The sequence below is a fragment of the Fragaria vesca genome, linkage group LG3, assembly GCF_000184155.1.
Source record: "Fragaria vesca subsp. vesca linkage group LG3, FraVesHawaii_1.0, whole genome shotgun sequence".
NCBI lineage: Eukaryota > Viridiplantae > Streptophyta > Magnoliopsida > Rosales > Rosaceae > Fragaria > Fragaria vesca.
In genome coordinates this window covers 11,973,456-11,982,968 of record NC_020493.1, presented here as the reverse complement: position 1 = coordinate 11,982,968, position 9,513 = coordinate 11,973,456, and the positions used below count along the sequence as shown (strand labels likewise).

At 36.9% G+C, this 9,513-nt stretch overlaps 2 protein-coding genes across 2 annotated transcripts; one reads left to right on the top strand and one right to left on the bottom strand.

The window, feature by feature from the left end:
• The first annotated feature begins 1,172 nt into the window (after positions 1 to 1,172).
• Positions 1,173 to 2,015, top strand: LOC101303786 (18.2 kDa class I heat shock protein-like). The gene has a single exon (XM_004294239.1). It carries the CDS (start codon positions 1,279 to 1,281, stop codon positions 1,708 to 1,710), a length of 432 nt encoding a protein of 143 aa, XP_004294287.1. The 5' UTR covers positions 1,173 to 1,278; the 3' UTR covers positions 1,711 to 2,015.
• A 696-nt stretch (positions 2,016 to 2,711) lies between these two features.
• On the bottom strand, positions 2,712 to 4,185 carry LOC101311263 (UDP-glycosyltransferase 76E2-like). The gene is made up of 2 exons (XM_004295664.1): positions 3,705 to 4,185; positions 2,712 to 3,565 (listed from the first exon to the last, which is right to left on the bottom strand). Exons 1-2 carry the CDS (start codon positions 4,183 to 4,185, stop codon positions 2,712 to 2,714), a joined length of 1,335 nt encoding a protein of 444 aa, XP_004295712.1.
• Between the last annotated feature and the right edge of the window lie 5,328 nt (positions 4,186 to 9,513).

Genomic DNA, 9,513 nt, shown 5'->3' with positions numbered 1-9,513 from the left:
CCCATATAAAAATTTTGAGACATTTACCTTCCGACGATAGGGCTCCCCATAGGGAATAATAACGATAAATAGTAGACACGTTGTGATTCCGATGACTTAAATTTACAAACCAAAATTCGACCGTCCGATATGATCATTATGACGAAAGATGTCTATGGTAAAAAATTCAACTGGATTCGACAACGTTAAGGGCTCGATCGAAACGGTCAACTCTAATCGGAAATAAGAAAGCTGCATTTTGAAGCCCTAAACGGACTCGGATGGCCAAAAAGGCCCATACATCATGGCATTAGCATGAGTTTGACTCGTAGGGCTGTTACGCTTCCGGAAAGGTATCACAATAGTCAATCGGACACCAAAAACCAAATCTGCAGCATAGTGAATAATAAGGGTAAATTGCATTGACCGCAACTATCGGCACCGAGACTTTACCAGAATACCTTGATTTTTCAACTGTAGACGTATTTCACCATTCTGGTCATATCTTATTTCACGACTTTTTTGCGTTTGAAGGTTCTACGTATAGTTTTTTTTTCCCAGATGAGTTGTTGTCCAGATCTGCAAATATAAGACACTTTAGCCGACGAAATTAAGGCACTTTAGCTGACGAAATTATATTTTTCGTCGGCTAAACTTTTAAAAATTTCGTCGGCTAAAGTTCACAGACTATAGCCGACGAAAAAAATTATTCAGATGACGAAATTTTAATTTCGTTGGCTAAAGTTGACCATAGCCGACGAAATTAGTGGACTTTAGCTGACGAAAAAATAATTCGTCGGCCTGGTTTTTTTATGTTCGTCGGCTAAAGTCTTTGTTCCGGTAGTGAGGGATATTAGTGCCACTTGTTCTTGATTAGATAAAATCATCTCAAGGTGTTTTGCAGGATAAAAGGATTGTCAACTATCCTTATACCTTCAACTACACAATTCCTGGGTATAGTGATCATCACCAATACCTGAGGGCATCACCTTGGCTAGGTAGAACTGTAAAACGAAGAACGCAATGATAAATCGGTCCAAAAGACTTGGGTGTAGTTGGTATAGTGATCAAATTCTTGGGTGTAGCGGTTAGAAACATCATGACCAATATTGGCTCGCCCAATTTGAAGAAGCTCCTAGAACCTCCAAAGTGCTTCTCCTAAAAGCACTTTCCACCGTCTCCACTTTGCCACTCCTCAAACTACTCCCCAGCACTTGCTCACTTCCTCTCCCCTGTTTCGCTTTCATCTCTCAGTCTCTATCTCTCAAATCCCAGACAAAAAAACCCAGTTCAACAAACATGTCAATCATCCCAATCAACGAGCGACGAAGCAGTAGTGACTTCGATCCCTGGTCTCTCGACCTGTGGGACCCATTCCTCGACTTCCCTCTCTTCCCTTCTTCACTCTCCAACGTCTTCCACCAACTCAATCCCGGGTTTTCCGCAGTGAACTCCCGCCTCGATTGGAGCGAGACCCGAAACGCTCACGTTCTCAAAGCAGCTCTTCCTGCTTTTGCAAACGAGGACGTGCTTGTTGAGCTTCAAGAGGAGCGAGTGCTTCAGATTAGCACAGACAGCGGTGGCTTCATGACCAAGGTTAAGCTCCCTGAGAATGCCAAGACTGAGGAGCTCAAGGCCTTTATGAGCAATGGGGTTGTTACTGTCACTGTTCCTAAGGTGGAGGCTAGGACACCCAATGTGAGAGCCATTGAAATTTCTGGTGAAGACTGAGGTGGTAAGGTGATATTATGGGTAAAGTAAGATGTGGGTGATGGAGTTTTGTGTATAATGTCAATAAAGTTTGTGGCTTTATGTGTTTAGATTGTATATCTAGATGTGGTATTGTAGTCTGAAATTGTAGTAATATGCGAAGATTAAGGTCCAGTTATGGTTAAATAAGATTAGTCTGACATCAACCGATGTCAGAATGTGAGTAAAGTTTGTGTCTTTGTATGTGTTTGTGTGGTGCCAGTTTGTAATGCTTCCATGAACTTATATAATGAAAATTGATTTGTCTTCTTCAAGTACTGTTGTATACATGAAAGGTGCAGCTTCTGAGTTTTTATCTTTGTGCTTCTAAACGTGATGTGGTTTGTAGTATGAAACTGTGTTAATGTGCTCAGATTACCTGGGTGAATTTGGACAACATCAGGTTTGTGTATTTATGTGTTTGACATGTATGGTTCGAGATTGTAATGCTCCACTGAACTTGAATAATGCACTGTCTAGTATAAGTTTTGTAGATAAACTTAGGTGTGAGTTTGTAATGCTTCTATTAGTATGTGGAGATTTAAGAGGTAAAGGTTTATTGATGTCAGAATCTGTCTGAAATTTGTGTCTTTATCTGTTTAACATGTATGGGTCTAGTTTGGACCTGATCATTTATATGATGTGCTATCTAGTTTGAAATTGGATTTGTCTTTGAGTACCGTTTGTATACTATGAAACTTGCAATTATCGATTTCAGTTCTTTGTGCTTAGCTGAAGGTAATGTGGTATTACTGGTATATAGCATGAAATTGTATATAATTTGCCCAAGAGTATGATCTAATTCAGGTTAACATAAGATACCAATAAGATCAAGTTTGTGTTTTTATGTGTTTCAGTGTGGTTCCAGAATGTAATGCTTCATTGTCTGCTTTGAAATTAAATTTGTGGTAAACTTGAAATTGCTGATATTAGATCTTTATTCCTTATGTAGTAATATAGTATCATCTACAGCATTTCTGCAATTAGAATGACAAAATAAGGTCCACCAATTCATTCAAGGAATTGTAGGAAGATCCACCTTGGTTCATACTGGATTTAATTGTATCCTTCAAATCTTTTGCTCTTTGCCTTATCAGCTCTCCTTCTTTACCCACCATAAGCCTTCTTATAGCTCCCTCTATATCTCCTCTGTTCATGTCATTCTCCCACTCCAACCCTACTCCCCAAACTTGGGTCAAGTATCTCGCATTCACTCGCTGGTCCCCATAATATGGTTGGCATATCAACGGAACTCCTTCGGATATACTCTCAATGGTTGAATTCCAACCACAGTGACTCCAAAACCCTCCAACTGCAGTGTGTGCCAAGACTTCCTTTTGGGGTGCCCATCTTACTATGCAACCTCTGTCTCCAACAGCTTCTTGGAAAGCTTCTGGTAGTGCTCTGGAGTCCGTTCGAATAACCCACAAGAATGGCTGCTCACTGTTGGCTAGCCCCCATGCCATTTCAACTAGGTCTTTATTGTCCATGGAAGCTGCACTTCCGAGGCTTATGTAGATGACAGAGCTGTGTGATTGTTTGTCAAGCCATGGAATGCATCTCTGGTCCTCTTTTAATAAGCTGCTGGATATGGCTGGAACCATTTTGTGCAGAGGGCCGAGAGGGAACAACGGAAGTTGGTGTTCCTGCTGGATCTTTGCCAATGTCGAATGCTCGAGGCAATCCATGGTATTCCAGATAATGGATGAAGATGACCTTGGATCAAGGGCATTTGCTATTAGTTGTAGCAAGTCATCCAATTTTCTGAAATATGAGATGGTCAAGTCTTTAAACCTGAGTGGTTCGAGGCCTGGCACTAGTTCCAGCATCTTAGAATCTGCGTTCATAAAGGTAAAGCATCAGAGTTATGACTGTGCATGTTAAAGTTATGCATGAGCAATAGAGAATCATAGCTGACAGAGAAAATTTTACACATGTGAATACAGAGAGTTTAAAGGTGTCTAGTTCTTGCAAACCTTGAAGGGGAATGTGACCCTCGTTTTGGAGCCTAGGAATTGCAAGGTAACTTAGCATCTTTGCTGCACTGCTAGTAGACAATATGATACTAGATATCCTCAGCTGTTTCGCCACCTCTTCTGCAAAGTACATGTATTCATCATAGATGATGCAAGCAGTCTTATTGTGTTGATCCTCTTTCTCCATCATCCTAGCCAACGATTCCCGGAGATGGTCTTTGCAGTTGGTGTTGAAAGCTGAGATCACGGCTATAAAGTTGTGCGCTGATATAGTTTGCTCACCTACGCCATCGGACAAGGCTATGAAGTCGAAATGAGGGTACTTGAGCGTGTTGGGAAAGTTGAACTGGGTGTGAGCAATTGTGATGTGGAAGCCTTTCGAATGAAGGATGGTGCCCAACTGAAGCATTGGGGTTATGTGGCCTTGAAAGGGCAGAGGAACCAGCACAACCCTGCGGCATCTCTCTTGTTGATGTTCCATCTAGCTTAGTTTGTGAAGGATTCAAGGGATTGCTCAACAGAGAAATGAGGTAATGTCTGGTCAGGTGAGTTGGAAATGCGTCGTTATGCAGTATATATTGACAAGTGAACCTTAAAAGTTAGACTTGAAGTCGATGCTCTCTGAGATTGGAATAGTTTCAATTTCCTGGAAAGTGTATTACAAGATACTCAGTTTTGGAAGGAAAATCGTAGCCGAGAGCTGATTTATTGACTAACAATAAATAAATTGGTTTTAGCTAAGACTGAAGACCAAGCTTGAGTTTCTAGCTTGATTACCAAGTAATAGGGGAACTTCTTGTGCTTCAATACGTAAACGAACATAAAAAATAAAAAAGATGGAAGACGAAAGTGAAATGCAAAGATATGCTTATCCTTTTCTTAATTGTTCCTCTTTCTTGTGTTGATTGTGTACTTGAACAGAGGCAGAAAGCCTCCATGCTTCTAGAGAGTGGTAGTGGGAATAATTACAAGCCAGACGAATTTTCATAAACTATCTGCAGGCTAGGGAATGTTTGTGTTTGTTGAATCAGTAGCTATATATGTTGCTTCAACCGCCTTAAAAGTTGAAGAAAATAATTTTCTCTAGGACTACAGTGATGCACTGATGCATAAGCATAGTAGGTATTGTTTGCCAGTATCTGATATATGAAACTAGTAAAACATCATTGCAAGATCCCCATGCCACCATGGTTAGTTGCATCAACGAAGTCAGGTGAAGCATCCCTAATCTGGAAAACAACTTCATTATTCGACCTAGAGTTGTGGTTTAGTTGGTTAAGGTGTTTAATTGACAACTTTGAGGTCATGAGTTCAAACCTCACGACATATGTAGGGTGTTTGAGTTATTAATAAAAAAAAATTTTTTTTAAAAAAAAAAAACCTAAAATACGGAGGTAGACAATAGGGAGAGAGAATGAAGATCGTTAGATGCCTAGTTGTAGTACAAGTTTTCATTTCTTTTTTCTATCATATGACAACAATGTCAAATTGAACCTTAACTTGTCGGTACTCTGTCTTCTACATCCATAATTCCGCACTATAGCAAAGTTTTTTTTTTTTTTTGAAAGAAAGGCGATAAACATTTATATTGATCAACAATAGTAGGTTACAACATGAACACGACACACCTTTACGGACACGTAAATATAGAATCATGCAAAACATAATCCTAAACTATTTTAATCGGACTACAACAAAGTTGGTGTAAGCTGTAAAAGAATTCTGTTTGTTGTGTTCTCTATTCAAACATCGCTTGTGCCTCATGACATCCTATATCAGGTAACTTCCCATTCACAAGGACTGTAAGAAATATATATGACATTCTTGTTTCTCCTTCCTATGAGACATGACATTTACTTCTACCTTATGTTTCATGGAAACAAAGATCATGGTTTCCATGATGTTCTGTGCAATCTTGTGATTCAGAAGGAAATGCAAATAAACCTTGCCAATAAAACGCATGCTTTATGTATTCACGGAACAGTAACAAATGTGTGAACATTATATATATAGTACGTAAAATGAAACACTTCCTTCTTCCTCCGAATGAAACAAGTGCACAATATGTATAGTTGTAGACGCGTCAGAAACTTCGTTGAGAAATTGAGATATTGCCATACTGCTGGAAATTAACCATATGTCTAGTTGTATAAACGTTAGAATGTCACTTAAAAACTTGAGATACTGGTGGAAATTAACTGTAACATCTTGTAAAAAAGATAGATCACATTTTGATTTCTTGGTAGACGTAGTTATTGATTTGCCCCGATGATTTTGCATTCTTGGTTGTAGTGTTGTACGAATGAGAGAGATTGGTATTCTTTTGTTATTCTTGATTTGCTAGCTTTAATCTTGTTGGTACATATGGGAGATTTGTCTTGCGGAAATTCGATTTTCTTTGCGGATGTATATTTCATTTGCATTATATTTCATTTGTAATGGTTAACTAATACTTTACTCAATCCCCTATACTCAATATCAGTATTTTGTGCATTGTGATTACAGTCGAATTAGATTTTAGTAGATTGTGTGCTGTAGAAGTTTTGTTACATTAAAAGATAGAAGCCGTACGTTACATTTTAATATAGAAAACCTATACATAACAGTCCCACATCACAGTTGAAGCTAGGCCTATAATTCAGAAAGGCTGTAGCATTCAGGTTGCACATCTTAACATAGATAATTTGCATTTCCATTGAAACTGGAGCCTATAACACAAAACTGCTCCAAATTTGACGTAGATGGTTGCAGTGTGCACTGGAGGCTGACCCGGCACGCATGAAAGTGCACCGCTCACGTGTGTGATTGTATTTCTCAAATAATGTGCTGCTTCTTGCCTTTCTTCTCATTACATATTCCATTTTCATCTTACCCCAATCTCCCTAAATCAAGCGTTACTCAATGAACCTGTTTCTCCATTCTCTAGTTTTTTCAGACTACCTAGTAATCTAGTGTACGTAGGTACCATCAACAATTGGACAGCTACTTCGAACACAATCTAATTTCATACATAAAAAGCAATTGATACTACATTCTAACTTTACATTGTGCTTCCAAGCATTGTGCTTCCAAGCTGACACATGCGAATAATCATTAGAAATTTAAACTGTGTGACCCGATTTGCTTAGTAAAATTTAATTAAAGTAGTTAAAATAGCTTTAAGCTAGCAAGTGTATTTCCATGGATTCAATCATAGCAGATGAAAGTAGGATTGAGCCAAAAGTATTTTCCATGTATTTTCAGCACTTGCATATTTCTATGTATTCTTTAACTTAAGATATATAAAATTATATATTTAGATAGTTTGGATGGAGTGACCTAAATCCTTATAAACCATAAATAAACAAGACAAGACAAGGTCTTATATATTTTTACAATGTATGTTTCAGCACAAAATAAAAAACAGTACTACGTCACAGGTTTTTAATTTTACAAATTAAAATAAAAATAAATAAATAACTCTTTCTCATTTTTTCTCTAATTTTTTTTTTTTTTTTCATTTGACGAGAAAAGAAAGAGTCTGATCCGGATTTCTAAGGAAGCAGTTCCATTGTTTTGTCGTGGAAATCCTAAAATCCTACTGAACCCAGGTATCCCCTATCGATCTGATCTTCTAGGATATCCCATTCCCACTGGGACAAACACTCCTCGTATATGATGTATATATGCGCTCCTAAAGTTTCAAAGCCTCCTAGAGTTTCTTTGTGGATGTTCGCTAGTTTTGATCGGTTTTTACTTTTGCAACTGATCATCCACAGCTGCTGCAGATTTTGCGAATTGGGTTTTCTTCAATACAAGTAAAGTTTCTATCTTTCTTTTTAAATTTTTATTCATTGCTTAATTATTCATTTAGAAATTTGAACTTCGAATTTGATGAACCATAGTGAGTTTCTTGTTTGATATTGTATTGTATGCAGTCATTGGTTTTAAATATATATGTATGTTCAGGTCATCAACAGTAAAGCTTAATATTCTGTTCTACACACTCTTACAAGGATTTCTGTGTGAGAATACATTTTTCTGTTGAAAAGTGAGAATGAAATTGAGAGATGATGGGAAGTGGTTAGTTTTTATTTTATGTTTTTGAAAACGGGCAAGAACTCGTTTGGTTTAGGTCGGAGACTCAGAGTGTTAGGTCATCTCCAATATATAAGGGAGAGCTATGTTGGGGCCGGGGCTAAAATTTGGCCCCTAGAATATTGTTTTTTATTCTTAAGCAAGTGAATCATCTCCAATAAGGAGGGGCTAAATTTTAGCCCTTTCAATATTTTACGATTTTAGATTTGTTCAACTTGGTTTGTTTGCATTCAAATAAATGAAAGTTTCCTTTAGTTTTACATAAATTTTTGAACAAATAAAATAATACATAAACCTCACTTATGTTTTTTTTCTTTTTGAATTTATATCCAAAGGTTAAAGCAAATAATTTTTTTTTAAAAATAGTTAAAACAAACTAATTAATATCAACCATGCATATTCAATTAAATTTTCGAATACCATTAGATTATAAGTCTTATTTAACATGGACCATTAGATAGTGATTTCTATGCATGAGGCACATGTATTTCATTAAAATAATGTTGTTGTTCTGTGGGTCCCACAAGAGCCAAAGGGTCACCTTGAAGGCTATTTACAGCCCTCTACACCCACCTTCAGCCATATTGCCCTATTGACCTTTGTTGTTGGAGTCCATTATTTATAGAAAAAGAATAAAGAGCTCATATAGCCCTGTCTATTGGAGATGACCTTAGTGCCTATAGTCCTATACCTCGTAATGTCGTACAACCATCCTCAATAAAGACATCCTGATTAATATCAGGTGTATTATCTATCCAAAAGTCGATCATCTAATATAGCCATACTAGCGAGGTGTAGTGGTTAATTTACGTTCACAGTATAGTGGAGCCAGTAGCTCTGCCATAGTGGCAAGATTGGATCGTTTGGTGTAGCAATTAAGGAAAATGGATACGAGGGTTCTCTTCTAATTTGAGATCTGGTCTGTTTTTCAAAGATAAAATGTATCTTCCTGGACTGATAATAGCCAGCTAGATGGGGTCCAATGATGTTTGGTAAAATGAGAAAATGGATACGAGGGTTCTCTTCTAATACGAGAAACACACTTTTCCGCTACTCTTGTTTCTCTTACACCTAACAGTGTTTCTTCATTGATGGTTGGTGTTTAGGCTCAAGGTGCTATTTGTCTTGTTTTGCCTTACATCATTAGCATGTGGAAAACTAAAGTTTAATTGATATTAAAAAATTATATTCACACATTGTAAAATACTAGATACACATCTCTTTTTTTATACACCTAACAATAGATTTTATGGGTATGTTGAATTACCAAAATATCATAACTATTATTAGTAGTTTACATTTGCAATTTCTTTTCCTTTTCTAGGTAACCACGTATGGAAGTTATGCAATAATGCTCAATTAATTTACTTAATTTTTTTTTCCATATATATGTATGTTCGTTGCAGCGAGAGAGCTCGAGCCTAATGAATAAATCAAACTCTTATAATTCAAGTACAATATGTACAAACATAATGAATACAAAAACCAAAATGCGCACAGATAGATGTGGAAATATGTATGCGACTGAGATAAAATGCTACATATGCTTATAATTTTGTTGGTCAAAACAACATTGAACATAGGAGCTTCAAGATGGATAAAAGAAACAAAACTAGAAGATGCATAGGTTACTGTTCATGTTGTGAGAGATTAAATATTGTAGCCGCTTGTTCTTGTTGTAGGGTTTTTATTTTTTTAATATATATTTTAAATTATGATGGTATATAAAAAA

Coding starts and splice junctions, on each gene's coding strand:
- LOC101303786 (XM_004294239.1), top strand. CDS start 1,279: ATGTCAATCATCCCAATCAACGAGCGACGAAGCAGTAGTGACTTCGAT.
- LOC101311263 (XM_004295664.1), bottom strand. CDS start 4,185: ATGGAACATCAACAAGAGAGATGCCGCAGGGTTGTGCTGGTTCCTCTG. Junction 3,566..3,704: donor GGGTCACATTCCCCTTCAAG/GTTTGCAAGAAC, acceptor TTATGAACGCAG/ATTCTAAGATGCTGGAACTA.